The 17,975-nt window shown below is 41.3% G+C and overlaps 1 protein-coding gene across 1 annotated transcript in view; it reads left to right on the forward strand.

Moving 5' to 3' along the window:
* The window catches only part of MYL3 (myosin light chain 3), a 33,282-nt gene extending 17,001 nt beyond the window's left edge, over nt 1-16,281 (forward strand). Inside the window, exons 2-7 of the mRNA XM_062568690.1 lie at nt 3,665-3,692; nt 8,842-8,991; nt 9,947-10,120; nt 12,003-12,080; nt 13,519-13,554; nt 15,415-16,281. Coding sequence (XP_062424674.1) covers nt 3,665-3,692; nt 8,842-8,991; nt 9,947-10,120; nt 12,003-12,080; nt 13,519-13,547 — 459 coding nt within the window. The 3' untranslated portion in view covers nt 13,548-13,554; nt 15,415-16,281. The remainder of the gene's footprint in view (nt 1-3,664; nt 3,693-8,841; nt 8,992-9,946; nt 10,121-12,002; nt 12,081-13,518; nt 13,555-15,414) is intronic.
* Nucleotides 16,282-17,975: the final 1,694 nt, after the last annotated feature.

A 17,975-nucleotide genomic window follows, 5' to 3' on the forward strand; every position in this document is an offset into this window, starting at 1 on the left:
CCCAGGAGCAGGCCTGGTCTTTGGAGCTGCCTTTGGAGGCTTTTATTCCCTTGGATGCTGATTGCAAAGGAGAAGCAGAAGGCCTAGATATGGGGCCACCATTTACAGCTATAATGTCTCTGCCTTCAGTGCCTATGACAGACAGATGTGAGTCACCCCAGCTCCACTGAACAGTCTGTTGGTGTGATACTTCTGGCATAGACCCCAGGCTCCAGAGGCAGACTCCTTTGCCTTCAGCTTGTCACAGTTGTACCCCATTTTTATATCGTGAACCCCTCTGCTTGGGGCTGCTGGGATGTTTGCACTGCCGTCTTCCTGGGCAGCTGCACTCTGGCTCATTTTGCTCAGAGATGGCTTTGGTTTTATGTGCTCCATGCTGTTCTAAGAGAGAGCAGAAGGGAAACAAAACCTCAACCCTCTTTAATCTAAATATAGTCCAGAGGCAGAGCTCGTTCCACCCACCTTCAATGATACCTTGTGGCCGGGTGAATGATGACTCGCCTTTCCTTACCGCTCCATGGTGGTATGTGTGGAGAGGGAAGAAAATAGCAGCAGCTGCCACCCACACATCTGTGCTGCCTTCCTGAGAGGAAGCCGTGCCTGGGCGGCAGGTCTGGTCAAATCGTCCGTCACCGCCTTGCCAGCTGTCATGCAGAGTCCTCCACTACTGGGTGGTGTTTTTGTAGGGGCCATGATTAGAAGTGAGGCACGCTCAGCCTTTCAGCTCAAGCCTCCCCTTTGATCTGGCTGTGGGAATTTGCAGTCATCCTATTTTACTTTGGCCTGGTTTATCCTGGGCTGCCATCTGCTGAAGGGCTAATTCAGGCTTTCTGGGTGGGATTTGACACACTGGAAAAGGACATCTACATCTGTGCTAGTCACCCAAGCTCCTTTTATTGTCAGTGTAGAATCAGTTAATTGATCCGTTCAATGAAGATGAGGCCATAATTCATCTCTTCCTCAAGCACAGACCTTAAACAAGCTAAATCGTGCCCTAGAAGTGCCCACTCCCTTCTGCTGCCATGGCGTGGCTGGCACATCTAGATTTTTGTTTACATATAAGTGTAGCTGAGATAAATCTTTCCCCAAGAACAATCCATCTTAGTGATTTAAACACAACCTGCCAGCAGCTCTGGTCTCATTTCACCCAGTCTGCCTATCGATGACTAGATAAACTCCATATGCAATTGGCTTAGGTAAAGTCCGCAAAGCTTGATATAATTAGACACACTGAGCATACGGCTCTATGCTGACAGTGCACCTGTATAAATGTGTTCCTTGAAGGGAATTAATCTGAGGTACGTGGATTTGGGATAGGACCCAATCTATATGATTATAATCTTCATGACAAGGATGTGTTTGGATTCCTCAGCTTGTTAGAAAAGGGAAGAGCATTACTATTCTTTCAGAGCTCCTTGCTTGCATTCTCTAAATTCTTCCTCCCAAACAACCTGTTGGCTGCCTGGTTAGCAACTTTTTTGTTGATCATCTTTCAAGATATCTTTCAAGATATCAGGATATCTTTCAAGATAAGTTATAACTGAGAATTGCAACACAGTGGTAAACCCCTGAATGACCTCGTTCAGATAAGGATTGAACAGTTCAGACACAAATACAGGGACCCAGTTTTCAACACTTACAGAGTTAGTGTTGGATCCTCTCTTCTGAGTCCACCAAATGTTTTCTGATTCCCCGTTATCCTATGCCAGAAGATACCTAAAGTTACTGGGAAGCTTCTTTTTGGGATGCCTACAGGCACCTTAGAAAGACACCTTATATTCTCAGAAACACTTTGGTAGTGAGAGATAGGCAGGGAACTGGCAGGAAGCATGTGAAGATAAATGCTTGGTCTGATCGATTAGGGAGACTTCAGTGCTCAAATGAACAAGCTGATCTTTTGGCATTTTCTGCCAAGGCAGCCTAAGCCAGGAAGCCATCAAAGAATCTTGTCTTCAAGATTGGCCAGTACTAGTTACTTCTGAAGCTGATGCAGAATACCCTACAAGGGAGGTTTGGGAATCACCTTCCCTCAGGGACATTCTCAGCCACCCATCATTATGGGTCTGGACAGATAATTAGAGTTGCCTGGAAGGAGTTACCTATCAGAGCAGGCAATGTAAAGGCTATGACATTGCATCAAGCATAATAGAGGCCAGTGGAAAGAGCAGTGAATGAGTCCTTTAATTTTCTGCTGGCAAGTGATTTTCCCTTCCCACGACTTGACTGTCCTGTCTGAGAAGTGGTAACGCTAATAGTAATGATTATCATTGCTCTCAAACATGTACACAATCTACATTGGGTTAGAAGCTGGTATTTTCTTGAGGGACAGGAGGCAGAGAGGTACAAATTCTTCAAGGATTATCTACACTAGGAAGTGAAAGACCCTGGAGTGAATTTACAGGGTACTTATTATGGAGCCAAGTGCTGTGATCAACAAGATACACTGCTAATGTTTGCCAGGAGCTGGTTTGCAATGAAGCATCTATAAGCATAGGTAGAGTCAATTTTAGTCTGGCTGTATCTACCCCAAAGGCGTGTGTCCTATGAATGCTGCTAGTGCTGTTCATGGTATTTTGAGGCAGAAAGCCAGCTGGGAGCTATCCACCAAGTTCTAGGTAGAGAAAAGGACCTGGAATTGTACACACAGTTGTCCTGGCTGCAGAGTTAAAGGAGTTATCTACAGAGGGTCTAGACTGCTTATGGGGTTAGATAATAGCTCAGTTATTTAACAGATGATGAAGGACCATGTCATGTCATATTTCAGCTTGAAACAAAGAAGATGAGAGTTTACTTTTGTGGGTCTCATGATGCCTTTGCTCTATTTTAAGCCTTTGGTTGCTATACTACTAAGGAGCAAAGCATAGTATTAAGGAAGTAATGAGAGATGATCATCTTCATAAGGTAATTTGACCCCAAACATATGCAGCTGTGCATATGTTTTGGGGAAGAGGATTGTATGTGTCCACAGCAGAATGCTTCCAAGGGTACTTGTTCAAGTATTGCCAAGTCTGTACCTATTGTAGCTTGCATGCATGTATTTGCACATCTGTGCATACAAACACAAGATATGTTTTCTCTTTATTAATGCATTCACTCTAATTGCAATCTGCAAATCTTCCTGCATTGCTGGAATGTCCCCATCAGCAGAGACATCCAAGAGCAAAGAACCACATCCCTCACTTTGCTTTGAGCCTGAGTCCTGCTATCTTTGCTTGATACGTCCTAGTTCTTGTGCTGGAAAAAAATGGAAAGTAGGTCCCAGGCTATCTTCAACAATCCTCTTTCAGCTAAGCAACCCAAGATTTACCATGGTGCTGTCATAGTCATCTCAGGGAAGGACATCAGTGGCATAGGATGAACTTGGGATAGGAGAAAGAAAATACAGCAGGGAAATAGGTGCAGCAGAAGGATGGGCAAAGGGCATCTCCAGCCTTGTGGTTGGGGCAGAGGTCCTAAAGGTGGGGCTAGCTGAAAAGGGAAGGTGGAGGAGGAAAGAAGAGGCATCTACAGGCTCCATAAAATATTTTTCTTGGGTTTGTGAGCCACTGTAGTATCTTCTATGGACATCAAGAGCACCCAGAATCATAACACAGAGACTAACCTAGAACTTTTCCTTTTTTAATTTTCCTGTTTTTATCTGTCTGTTATTATTTCTCTTTTCTAGGTTGAATTCACCCCTGATCAGATTGAAGGTGAGGAAGTTCTGTTTCTCTTCCCGGCGTTGTAAATACCATCATGGGGAGGTGCTGGCAAGTGTTGGAGTATTATTGGTGTGATACTTAGTGCTCTTTTGAGGAAGTTGTTCATAGTCTTGCTATGCTGTCCACTTTTATGAGTGTCCCTAACACGTCTAGACCCCTCCTGAGATCTTAAATCAGTAAAGAACCATACATATTTAGAGAGCTTCTGTCCTTGCCTTTATTGCCTAATTAGGGAAGGAAAACAGAGGAAGAAGTGATGTTATGATGAAAGATCATCTATCTTTCTATGTTAGCAGCAACTGATAATACGTATCTCCTAAGCAAGAAGTAGACCCTAGTAGTCTTTACTACAGGAGGAGGTTTCTTTGCTTTACCCACATGGACAGATATAAAATCCAAAATTTCAGGTTGCAGCAAAGAAGATAGTTGTACAGAAGAAGTTGGGATATAGACCTCTTCCTCAAATCATCCCCAAAGCAGGTTGGCACTCTGGTGCTTGATGCACGTATAGTCCCTGAGCTCTCTCGCCTCTGTCCTGACCCTGGAAGTAATCTTCTGGAGGATGAGGAGGACCTTCGTTTACTCTGTTAAGCCAGGATCAGTCACTCTCCTGCCTCATCCCTGCTTCAAACACTATTTAGTTGATCAATGGAAAAGTCACGTAGCATAGAGATTAAACCCAAGTAAAGCTTATTTATTTCATTGCAGGCAACACCAGGTCCAGTGAGAGAAAAACAAAAAACATAAAAACCCTCAGTACAAGCATATATTCTTTCTTTAAAATAGCCTACCAACATAATACTTTACCAGAAAGTCTCCCAGCCCTATCTTTGGGAACTTTTACCCTATATTCAATCGGAACTTAATCTGTTGCAGTTTTCTGTCAGCTCTCCAGGAACCAGCAAATAATGACAGTAATGATTTTTTTTTTTTTAATTTCAAACAAAAACATCAGCTTCAGTTTCCGAACCTTTTGTCCCAGCCCAGGAAACTGATACTGAAACCTCATGCATGTTGTCCTGGGAACACTACCCACTGCAGCTGTCCCCTTTTTTTGTCAATTGGCAGGCTGCTTTTTACTTTAAGGATAATTGATAGATGGGGTTGAACATCTGGTATAATTTTGCTTTGGTCTTTGAAAGCTTGGCAGAGCTTGGCAGAGCCTATCAAAGTTGGTATCAGAAAATGGGTTAACAAGAACAGATGAAAAAAATCACAGCTCACCCATCCTGGTCACTGGTTCTAGACCTATTGCAAGGCTTTAGTTTTTGTTTTCTACCAATAAATTAAAAAAAATGACTCATGATTTGCGACAACGACTTATTTTGGGGAATCTATGCCTTGCCAGTCTATGCCAAAGCCATGGGAGAACCATGGAAAGGTGAGGAAAGGCTCACTTTTGAGCCGCAAACCTTTGAATCATTTCAGCAGCACAGAGCAGCTGAATCTACTAACACCTAATGCCTTGGGGATTAGACAGGGCACACCTAGTTTCCATGCCTTGTTTCTCTCTCCCTCCCAACCACAACTAGCCCTAGTGGGGATATCAGAGAATGGAAAAAAGAAGGCCTATTCAGAGCACAGTGGGTGCCTACCTGTCCATCATCCAGGCATGGCTAGGAAATGGCCAACTCAGACCAAACCCAGCGCTGTCCTAAGCAGCAGAGCTAGAGTTGGTGTAGACCATCTCTAGAAGCAGCAAGTTGCATCTTCCTTCTTTACACCAGCTGCCTTCTGGTCTAGCTGTACTCATTGCATACCAGGAATAGAGCTGGTAATCCTGAACTTGTGGAACAGAGTCTTCCTGAAATATCAAAGAAAAAGCCACGAGGCAGAAAACAGACAACATGCATGTGAGAAATACTATGAGACTTTCATGTTAGCCAGAGTAGGATAACAGAAAATTATGCTGTGAGCCAGCATTGTAATAAGATGCTAAACCCATGCAAGCTTCATCGCATGGCTGGTTCATCAGTTCTGCCATGATTTGGAAGGAGTGCCTAGTGGGGACTGAGCAGGAAAATATTGCGTTTCTTTCAGTTCCTTGATATCTTTCCTTGGCTCTTCTGGCCCTTTTGTACTCTCTTTTTTCTTCATCTGATCTTTAGAATGTTCTCAGGTTTTTAGATGAGTAGATAGATAGACAGGCAGACAGACAGACAGATAGTGGATAGATAAATACCCTTTGGTAGAGCTTAGACAAACCAGGAGTAGAATTATGCCTACTTCATGGTCCAGGGTTGTCCCTGGCACTGTCATTGCCACTGGCTGCCCTCTATACTCATGTGCATAGGTTAAAACCTTGCCAGTTCAACAATGCTACCAGTATAAAAGCGTGGATGATCAATGGTCCAGTGCTTGAGACTATTTTACTTTGCATTAAAAATATTGGTTAGAGACCTAGCACCACTTACCATACTGCTTTACTGGCCATTGGCACAGCATGAGAGCCGGGACTCTTACGAACTCTGGATTAATATGTCTTTTAGATTTTCTCCTTCCAGTTCTATCCTGTCTCTCACAAACTTCCAAGATTGTCAGCTCTCATTTGCCTGTGGTTTGAACTGAACCTGTTTTCTTGGTTCTTTTTTCAGACCTGTGTTTTACTGTTAAGCCTGTCAAACTCTCTTTCAGAAAGTCATAACGAGGTCAAGGTCACTTGCCACACCTTTTTTTTTTTTTTTGTAGAATTAAAATAAAACAGACCTCTGATGTATAATAATCACCTCTCTTTCTTTCTCTCTCTCATCATTGACCAGAAGGGACCTAGCTGTCTCACTGAGACTAGATGCTTCCCTGTTAGTGGACTGAAATTAGGTCAATATCCTCCATCCTGCATCCTATGTGTCAGATATCCCCTGTTAAGGAAAAGACTTTGCTGTGTCAGACTCACTTCCACTGCCTGGAGACAGTGTAATGCCAGCCCCTAAAATGCTAAACTCAGAGGGGGTAGAATGGTCTGCGGGTGAAGCCATGTGTTACACACCCATCTTTTCATGTTCTCCTGCCTTGACTGCCAGTAAATTCTTTGGTGGTGGCAATGTATATTTATGAAACTAGATTTCTGGCCCTTCTCTCCACCGCTCCATGGATGAAAAGAAGAGAAGAACATGAACTGTTCAAGATGGGAAAATAGGTAGCAATTAGTCATATAAAAATATACATTGCTCCTGCCAGTGGTTTTACAGCTAACAGAAGGACAAAGGAGACCATAGCCATGTTGGTTTCATTGCTTTGGTGGAAACTTGCATTAAACCATCAAATGACAAAAAGAAAAAAAAAAGGAATAAAAATAGACTGCTTCTGCATATTAACAAAACGGAGCTTCCAAACCCACAGGCCACTCTCTGGTAAGAGATGGTTAAATCTAAATTAAAACAAAAAGGGGAAAAAATGTAAAATGTAAGCTGTCAGTGCCTATGGCAAACTGCGAGCCTTTAGGACATGGCATGAAGGGTGTTCAGGCAACTTGGTCTCAAGGACTAACTAGGTGGCAGGTGGTGGCATAGCTTGGGGAAATAGGTGGATTTCCCCTCCATCTGGGATGCTGAGACCCCTAGAAAAGAAGCGGAGTAGAGGACAACCTGGCATGGGGCCCTTGCCCACTCCTCTTGTTCTCAAGGAGCCCATGGAAATCCACTATTGCCCTCTGCTGGAGATGGTATGTGGGCTCTGGCTGGCCACGAAGGAGGCAAGCAGAGAGGAGCAGGCAGGGAGGGAAAGCAAGAGAGACGGAAAAAGAGACAATGCAGAGAAGAAAACAAGGGAAGTGTTAATTAGCCCATAATGAGAAAGTGAGTTGAAAATGTTGGATGACGAAGGAAATGAGTGAGATGTAAGTGGAAAGCTAAAGATGAGAAGAGAGAGTGAAAGGAGGAGGAGAGGCAAAGAGCAACAATGGAAGAAGGAAGGAGAGAGGGAAATATACCAAGGAGAAGAAAGAAAAAAAAAAAAAAAAAGAAAAGAGGGAATGGGAATAAAGGGGAGGAGAAGGTATTGAGAAGGAAAAGGTGGAGAAAACCTGGAATGCAGAATGAACGGCTGAATGACTGAATAAATCAGGATCGAGGGAAGAAAGATAGCCTTGCCTTTCAGTAAAGGATAACTACCTATTACTTTTACTTGCACGCTGAGATACTCCTCTGTCTCTGTGATGTGTCTGTAACCCCAGCAGGAGAATGAGCCCTGGTAATTAGATTTCTGTGCTGAGCCCGTTAAGTGGTGGTAGAAGTAAAACGTAGAAGTGAGGGATGCACTCCCATGGAATGCGCTTATCAAAATACTGCTATTAGCACTTGTAGGGGACTCACCCTCATCTCTCTGATAAAGAGAAAACATAGGATATGTTCACAAGGATGCAGGAGAGAGGAGCAGTCTGTCTTGCAAGGGGAAGAGCTCTGCTTGGGAGCAAAAGGGAAATCAGGCAGATGTGAAACCGAGGGAATCGTTGTGTATCCACACATGAGATCTGGTTGACATCAGTAGATTATGGCATACCAAACCTGACTTCTGCAGAGGTAATTTGATCTGATGTTAGGAAGAAAAAAAAAATAAAACAGAGGATCCTTCTAAATCTTCTCCTTGAAACTGTTAATTATGATGATTGTTTAATTAAAAGGTTTTCTACACACCTTCAACCTTTCCCACCAATGTGATCATTCTGGTAGGAGATCACAGCTTATCTCATTACCTGCTAATGGAAATGCTTCTTTGTCTCAGTGGGTTATGTCAGTGCTCTCTAAATGTTAAACGATCAATACAATATCCAGTTAGCTACTGAGCAGAGCTGCTATCGAATTCTATGCCGTCATGGATGCTCTTGCTGAGCTGGAAAGCTCTCAAGGCCAACCTTTTGGATGAGGTTTTCTGTACGTCCTGATGCTAGTTGAGCCGGAAATACCACAAGAAGAGCATTTGACCTCCCTGATTCTACTCCCTGACTGAACCGGAAAATGCAGGGGAGGAGGAATACAAACATTGCAGATAACAGCAACAAAGCTCATCAAACTTGTTCCCAAACTGCAAAATAAAAGGGTCAGGCTGAGTTAATTAGAGCGAAGGACTTAGCTTGCTTTGACTTTATCTGAGGAAGTATGATATATATTTCTTTCCTTCCTTTTTTTTTCTTTTTGTCTTCCAGAATTTAAGGAAGCATTCTCACTCTTCGACCGAACTCCGAAATCTGAGATGAAAATCACGTATGCACAATGCGGAGATGTCTTGAGAGCTTTGGGGCAGAATCCAACCCAAGCTGAGGTCATGAAGGTGCTTGGCAGACCCAAACCAGAAGGTTGGTGGCCTGCTCTGTGTTTGTTTTGAAAAAGAGCACTTAAAAATTAATCATCAGGCCAACCAGATAAGGTCTCCATTTTCTGATGGAAAGATTTAATGTGGAGTGACTGAGGACATGGAACAGCCCCCCTGCAAATTTCCGGCAGAACTGTAATTGAGGGAAAAACTTGTCTTCATTCAGTATAATTGACTCAAATATACGAGACTGAATTAATTTAACAGCCCTGTATTTTACGGTGATAATTTCATACCTTTTAAAATTGTTTTGATGACAGGCCTTCACTGGTGTTTAGTAAAGACATAGGGTTTTTGAAGAGGTCTACAGAACCTGAGTACACAGCTTGCTCTACAGAAATACATATCAGAGGGTCTGTAATGATTGTAGTGGGATCTCCCTTAAAAGTTTGCCGTATGCAGGATATCTGTTCAGAACTTTTTGAAAAGTATAAAGTTAGGGAAATGGGATACACAGCCCCAGTCCTGCCAGGGTAAGGTCATTTCTCTAATCACTCTGAAATTCCTCTTTCAGTTTGTTTTTTAGTATCTCTGTATTATATGACTGCAGATGAAAGCTGGTTTCATGCCAGTGATGAACTCCTCTTATTCTCTGTCTTCTGCTTAGTTTCATCTTTTTACACTGCACCAAACAGCCTAGGGACTCTAACAGTATTTGCTCTCCTTGACATTTGCATGTGTCAGATACAATACAGGTATAGATTAGCCTATTCAAAAACATACTTCTCTCTCTTTCCCAGAGCTCTTGTTCCCTCGCTGGCTGGCTGTTCCTCCATCTGTACTTACAATATTCCTATGCTCTACTCATTCCCTTTAGCCAGCATTTTTTGCCAAGTTTCTCCTTACCCTCTACACCAATCCACTGTGGCTGTCCCATGGTTAGTTCTCAGCTCTCCCAGAACTCACCCAAACTTCCATTTCAATCTGTGTCTTTGCAGAAATGAACTCCAAGATGCTCGACTTTGAGACCTTCCTGCCTATGCTCCAGCATATTGCCAAGACGAAAGACACAGGCACCTACGAGGACTTTGTGGAGGGTCTGCGCGTGTTTGACAAGGAGGGAAATGGGACTGTGATGGGGGCTGAGCTCCGCCACGTTTTGGCTACGCTGGGTAAGGTGAACCTTCATGCAATGTCATTGCTGAAGTCTTTCCCATAGAGCGTGTAGCATGTTGGATGGTGTAAAACACGTTTATGGAGAGAATGACTAGGCAAAATTCAATCATCACATTGTTCTTGCTAATCAGGACAAAAAAAATTTCCTTAATAATGAAGCTAAAGATCCCTGACCTATAGCTCAAATAATGTTTGTCTTTTCTTCCTTCCCTGCCTTTTTCCTTCCTTTCTTCTGTTCTTGTTCTAGCACTTCATTTCTGCAATAGATACTATATTTCTGTGACCAGAATATTATTCAAACAGTGGAAACCCCATCTATCTCTTCAATATTTGCCTTCAGTTTTTCTGAATCTTCAAGAAAAGTTTTAAGATGAAGCACTTTTTGAGTAATCACTTGTATAACAGAAGTGTCTCTGAAATGGATAAACTCTGTTTTAAAGGAGGAATCAATATTTTTCCCTCCTCTCAAATTCTGACTTGAGAAGCTCAGTGTTTCACAGAGAGTGATGACAACAGTACGAATGTTGAACAGAAAATCTGGCTGTAGCTGAATGACAGGTTTCCAATTTGGATCATAAGACACTGACATCTCATCATCTGAATCCAGTAAGCATTTCTCAAGATCAGCCTTTTCTACTAGTGCTTGTCCACTGTTATAAAAAGTGAGATTTGATTTAGACCAAAGGAGTGCAATGGTGGGTTTTGACCTGGGATATTGTTTTCAAAAATCCAAACCTTTTATGCCCAGAGGTTTCTGTTCCATAACTCATCCATCTCTGTTAATGACACATGAAAAATGATGCTAAGTACCTATTTTCACTGATGCTTTTGGATCAGTTTGGGAACCAAATTCAGTGATGACACAAACACACACAAAGTCAGGATTGATGGATCTTCTAACGTTATCTTGAGCAATGAAACTGCACCGATCAGTTTTGTCAGTGTCACCATACTACAAAAAACAATTTTTATATTTATTCTTTTGCTTCATATAACCCAGACCACTGTGTCAATGACTGATTTTCAAGCACTCATAGGAAGTACTTAAATCCGAAGAGTTAGCACTGCTATTTAGATTAGTATTTCTAAATACTGGCCAAATCCTAGGCACAGCCAAATATTCTGTAAATTGGCATACTTTTCTGTTGACTTTCAAAAAACCAGTTGAATTGTCACAGGTTCACATCAGCCGAGGACTTGCCCATGTATGAGAAGTGACTGATGAAGAAGTGGAACCATATCAGTAGCAGGGTGCAACAGATACTGTTCTTTTTTATTTTTAAATGATTTCAATTGATATCACCTTAAAATTTCTCCCACTCATTTCTGAAAGGAGATTAATCGCATTAATGCCAGTGCATAGAACATGGGGCTGGGCTGGGTTGCCTCACAGACAAAGAAGTGCCTAATATGTAGATAATTAAATTAAATGCAGTGGATCACATCCTAAGCAGAGATTCTAAGTTTGATCTTAAATTTTTCCTGAGTCTGAAGAAGCAAACTATAGGGTAACTTCACAGAGAGTTTGCTTAGTGGTGACTTGGTCAAAAGTGACTAAAGCCTTCAAGATTTGGCACTTAGAGTAAGCTTATTTTTAGAAGAATGATTATGTGAACATGATATCATGCGGGTTTCCGTATTTATTCTCTCTTCATGGTTTTCAGATCAAATTTTCTCAGTTTGCAAGTTCAAAAGTCACTTTCTTAGCAGTCAGCACCACAAATTGAACTGAAGAGCAAATCTTTCTCTCTCCTCTCTTCCCTCTCACTTTCTTTGACATTCTTGTATTCTCTGACCTGTGCTTCATAAATTCTCTTTTTTTTTAAAAAAAAAGTTCAGGTACTAAGGTACTGAAAAGGTATTTTGCTTTCCTTGTAGGTGAGAGGTTGACTGAAGAGGAAGTTGATAAGCTAATGGCTGGTCAGGAAGATGCCAATGGTTGTATCAACTATGAAGGTAACTATGAGCAGTCCAGTCCACGCAGTGATCATGTGCTTGAAGACTTTGTTCAAGTTATTCTGTGAAAGTTTAAGTCCAAGGAAAATCTTACTCCCAAAGATCAGAATGTGATTATTTTTTTTCAAATTTTAGAGCAATTCAGATTCTGTAATCCACCTGAGACTCCTTATCTGTAATCAGGTTATTTGTACTTTCCACAGCTGATAATGGCCATGGGCCTTTCAAAGAGGCTGGTCGGGTCATTCTTATCTTGTTCTGGATATTTATTTTTATTTTTGCCTTATTTTTTCTATCTACATCCACCGCTCCTTGTCCCCTCAAAAAGTGAGAGATCCCTTTTGGGACATCCATGTTAGAAATCACTGTTTTACTTTAAAAAACTCAGCAAGTATTATCCTTAGGATCCTTATTGGAGTCCTAAGAATCCTACAAGCACTGAACAAAATCTCCCAGTCTATCCCATGACCATTGCAAAAAGCCAGAGTAAAGGGGATTGGTTATGAATAAATGGACCACAGTTTTCTCAGGCGTCTTCCAAACTTGCACACTTTATGCTCTTCAGGAAAGCCACAGTATGTTCCTACAGATCATGAACACACATTATCACAGACAGCTGAGTCCTTCTTTGAAGGCGATATTGTGACTGACTTTTGTATCATCTTCACTGAGCCTTTTATGTTTGTTCTTCTACTTTCAAATGCTGTGCTAGCAATCTGAGTTCAAGGAAATCTTTCTTTCCTGTAGTTTATTGGTGATAACCTGTACAGAGAAATTCGTAGTATGGAGGATCAATGGGAAGGAAAAGATATTTCTTACTAATGAATATATTTTTCCATTTTCTTTTGAATTCAAAATTATGTTTAAAAAATATGGTTTTAAGATGGAGAAGAAGGAAACCCCAAACGTTTTGAAACAAAAGCTTAATTATCAAGTTTGTTTCTAAACCAGAAGTCACTGGAGAGACGCAGTCATGGTAGTGAACTGGTTATCTAACATGGGTTCTGGAGATTCACTCCAGAAGCACTTTCAGTAGCCCTTGACTTCAGTAAAAATGTGGTGAAGTCTTGAGGACCTTTCTAGGTGAGGATCCAGAGTTTCTCCTGCCTGTATGCTTTGGAAAGGCAGTTCTGTATGGCAGCCAGGGGTAAGGATTAAGCAAGCTATGGATTGACTAACATATGTGTTCATTTCCATTGCCTACCTAGACTGATGGCTACACTACACTGTGTATGTATTATTTTAAGGATTTACAGAGCTTTTAGCACTGAAGTATTATATTAGAGTTTTATTTACAAAGTGATATTGTCTTCATTGTATCAGACGAGGCAGGAGGAATGAATTTAAATAGCAGCCAAGATAAACAGAGGTACTGAGACATTACTGAGTTAAATGCAGGGAAATTGATAAATGATCCCTTTTTTCCTATTCTTTCTAGCTTTTGTGAAACATATCATGGCTAACTGAATACCAGGTAAGTCTCTTCTGTCCTCCTTGCTTGCTTATCCTATTATTTTGGTTTTGATTTCTGAGATCAGCTTGGGGAAAGTGTAAATGATTAATCAGGGAAAGGGAGAATTTTCAGCAGGCTGTACAAAGAATAGGCCAAGAATGAGTAAAGCATTATCTTCATCCTATCAAGTGCACAGTAGATCAGTGACCTTTCTGCAAGTGTCCAGTGATTCTGGATGTTTTCATCTTTGTGAGTCCAACAGTGTGTAATGTTTTGATTTCCAAAGAGCAAAGGTTAATTCCTTTTTGATAACTGGAAACATTAAAGGATGCACATTTTGGATGCCCACTTAGAAGTCTCTGTTCCTAAACGTTTTTTTTAAAAAAAGCAAAAAGATAGAATTGAGCTGATTGGAGAAAGAGTGGACAAGAAATACAAGGGGGAGTAGATAAGGAGTAATGCTTGACTATGTTACTGAACCTACAATTGGAAGTTAATTATTGTCCCAACTTATCCTGACAAACAGAATGATTTTCCAGGAAAAGACATGAGCTTTGTCCTGCATGTCTTCTTTGACTTTATTCAGTAGTGTTCTCCAAGCCACAGTACCATTAAGGGTATCTCAGTCTCGCCATTGCAAATGAGCTGAATTTCATTTCCAGTATTCACTGGTCATGTTTTATTTTGTATTCCTGGAAAAGGTGCCAGATGTTTTGAACTGGTATTCACCACTACTTATCTCTGTTCAGCTCTTGGGGAAGGTCTGACCTGAGAGTTAACCAACTCTATCTATTCTGCAAAGTATCTGATAAACTGGGAAAGACATTGTCTTTCTTTGGGTTTGTTCTGTTGTTATTGCTGTTGGGTTTTTCTTTCCCCTGCTTTTGCTTTGGTTTATTTTTCTACTCTGTCCTGACCAGGCCTGGTTTTGTTTGCTTTCGGAGCTGACATTATTCCAGCCCACAAGACCTGTCTGCTGTGTGGTGACTTTTGATTATGTACACTGGCACCCTAGGGAGTGAGTTAAGCAGGAGTCAAATCCAGGTCTTTGGGACTTTTATTCCAAGATAAAATTGACCAAAATGTAAAACGGCTAAAATGCTGGTTGCTGTTATTATTATGATTGAGTTTTCTTTCTACAGACATTTATCTTCTCTGAACACACTGGCTCCCAGTGTCAGATTCCAAAGATTTGGACTGGCCCACAGCCAAAGTTGTAATCCCACAGCTACCGTGATTCTTACTTCTTGTTTAGAGATGGTCTCAAGCTTTAATCCCATCCTAAACCTGCTGCTATGGGAAATTCCCATTCTGATGCCAAAGGTATTTCAAGTCCCCTGAAGCAGGGTCAGCCACCAAAGGAGACAACTGAGCAGTGATATGTTGTAGAGCTGGCACAGAGCTGGGAGCTGCAGCATATGGGCTAGAAACTGTGTCTTTGTTTCTGGTGGGTTTGGAAAGGGCTCTGAGAGCTCTCAACTCACAGAAAATCTATCTGCCACTGATTCACCAATTAACCATGATGGGCTTCTTTCAGCAGTGGCATCTTCTACTCCCTGCAGAGTTTCTGTCAGCATGTTTAAAAAAAGACAAACGGTGGCTGGCTATATCACTGCTCTGTATCACCACTTCCCAAGCTTTGCCCATCACTTACACACCGAGTGTAAGATTGCAAGATTGGGACTGATCAAGGTTTTTCATCATGTTGTGTCACTGGTCTCTGATCTCAGCTGGCATTTTCACAGTGGAGAAATATGCAGCTGGAGGTCTTGTTGCCAACAGGCTGAGTACAGAGGCATGAGAATGACTGAAGCTGATTCCTGATGATGTTGTTTGTTTCTGCTTTCTTCCTCTAATACTTAAAAATAATTTTATTTTTAGGACAAGAGAGGCGCCGAGAACCCTAGATGATGGCCTTGAATTTTGATGTAATGGAATGTCTTCTCATTTTACAGCCCAGATTCCCATTACACAGCTACAGAATGTGCTGTCCCTGAAGTTATTTGGATAAATGTTTTTTGTTTGTTTTGTCTTCTTTCTTCATGGGAAGAGGATGGCCTTTGTACGCTCAGGAAACTGAAGAAATTGAAATGTGAACTATGAATACCTGGGCATTATCTATTTCCTTGTCTTCTTTCTGATACAGGATATAAAACAGCAACAGAATATTGTGAAGAGAGAAGGGAGAAAAGGAGGGTAACTTATTTCATGACTAAGCCAAGCAAAAACGTATTTTCATTTAGCAGTATCCTTCTCTCACCTCCCCTCTTTCTTCCGAAACAACTAGACCCATTTTTTTTTGTTCATTACATCTGTCAAAATATCTGTTTCAAAATCAATTCAGAAATCTTGAGTAATTTGAGAAAGTAAAGGAGAAATGAAACTAAATCAATTGTGTAAATCTCATATATGTAAAGTATGTTCTTAGTTGTTGGTGAAACACCATCAAAGCAGAATACCCAGCAATGAACTAACAAGTGCACTTATTCATATGTTTCTCAGTTTTGGAAGATACCACCTTTAATGTAGGAGATTTAAAGGAGAAAAAAGAAAAAAACAAAGAAGAATATTCCATGCTTGCAAATTTGCTAGATTTGCATCCCTTCCCTCCCTTTCCCACCCAAGTAACTTCCCCCTCCAACAGTCTCACCTGTGAAATAAGTAAAATGCCTTTCTGAATGAAAACTGGAACTTGTTCTAATATATATGTCCTGTAGCTTTTCTCAATAAAACATGGAATTCTTTGTCTCCTGGTTTCAATGTTGTTTCTGTGTCTGTGAGAGGAGAGAGTAAAAAAAAGGGAAGGGGAAGTTCAGAAAAAGCTCAGTAGAGGCAAAGGAAAAACCGAGAAGCATGAAAAAGCACACAAATTAAGTTGATTCATCTTCTGGGGAGAAATCACAAAAAAAAGAAAAATAAACTATATTTTAGGGTCGAGGTGAACGGGAGGAAGAGGAGAACACAGAAGCTGCTACAGCTCACATAGGAAATACAAGACAATCTAAGCGAGTGACACTCCATTTAAGCAAGAAGTATTGCTAGAAAGGACATCTTAGAAGCTTAGCAGAGGGAAGCTAATCAGTGGAACATTATAATATCAGGATACCAATTGCACAGGAATGACAGAATTGGTCGTCTCCATGGAGAACAACTGCTGTGAATGAGCGAACACAAACAATCAGATTACATCAATATACGAGCTGTAACAAATGAACCGTTGAATAGCCATAAGTGAAAATCCACAGTTAGAGAGCTAAATGTAGTATTAAGTTAATGGCAAAAGCAATAAAATGCTAAAGGAAGTTCAAAAGGCTAGTGGAGTGGAAGGAGTAGAAAGATGCTAGTAATGACAGAATTCTGTTTTCTCCAGGCTGGATTTATTGAATATAAAGAGGCAAGTAAGAGACAAGAAAATCTATTGCTATGGATGACTTGTTTTGGAGTGTCCATTCTGAAGCATCAGCCCCCAACAGAGTGACAGGTTCAACAGGCCACTGATGAGGCAATGAGATTAGCAAGTAGGCCTGCTGTACTATGCCAAAGATAGATGTCAGCAGCGGGCTGTTTCCTTCTTGCGGTTCACTTTGTGGGTATCTGATTTCATTCTCATTTCGACACTTGTTTTTTCTGTCCCTCCTTGTGCTATCAGTCTGATGCCTTCTAAGGAGACACCACCCCAAATCTGGAAACCACTTTCTTAGGACCTTCATGTCTCTTGCCTTGAAAGCCACTGGAGAACTCCTTCCCCTTTGGCTCTACCATACTGTGATCCATTAGATTCTTTTTGCTCCTGTGATTTCTTAGAGCCAGGTTTGAATTGGCCTTCTAACAGACATCTTGCCCTCATCCTCTTGGAAATATATAGTTGTACTCCAAGGATAGCTTAATGTTTTCTTGGATCTTGGGACATAAGCAGTTAGAAGGTGCAATCCTTGCTGTCTTTCCTGCTGGTGTCATTTGGGAATGTCTCATACGAGCTTCACCAGGTGGTTTGAAAATCACCTGGACTGGGAGAGGTTGGTGCAGGTGCACTTTGCTAACAGGTGACATCAGAAATTTGCTATATTATCTCAATGCATTGGCCAATTGGACTGTCGCTGATACATAATGTATTCTACATGGCCCAGTCTAGGCCAGACCTGTCAAAATTTCTATCAAAATCAAAACTTCTCTGATAGTTCTTTTCAGAGATATTTGGCTACTAGATCCATGCAGTTTAGTTGAAGCAGAACTATTAGTCTCTCCAGTGGGCTGCCAGCTGCTTCTCTGCTTTCATCCTCAGTTATTAAACACAACATCACCATCCTACCTGCCTCTCAGACTCCTGAAGAGGTGCCACATTAACATGTTATACTTAAATCTGAAAGAATATTTCACCCCATGTTCCCAAAGCCACATCTGTCCTCATCCACAGGCAAGGTGAACTGTGCTTCTGGGCACAT

This window comes from Rhea pennata, chromosome 2 (assembly GCF_028389875.1).
Source record: "Rhea pennata isolate bPtePen1 chromosome 2, bPtePen1.pri, whole genome shotgun sequence".
In the NCBI taxonomy this organism is placed as follows: Eukaryota; Metazoa; Chordata; class Aves; order Rheiformes; family Rheidae; genus Rhea; species Rhea pennata.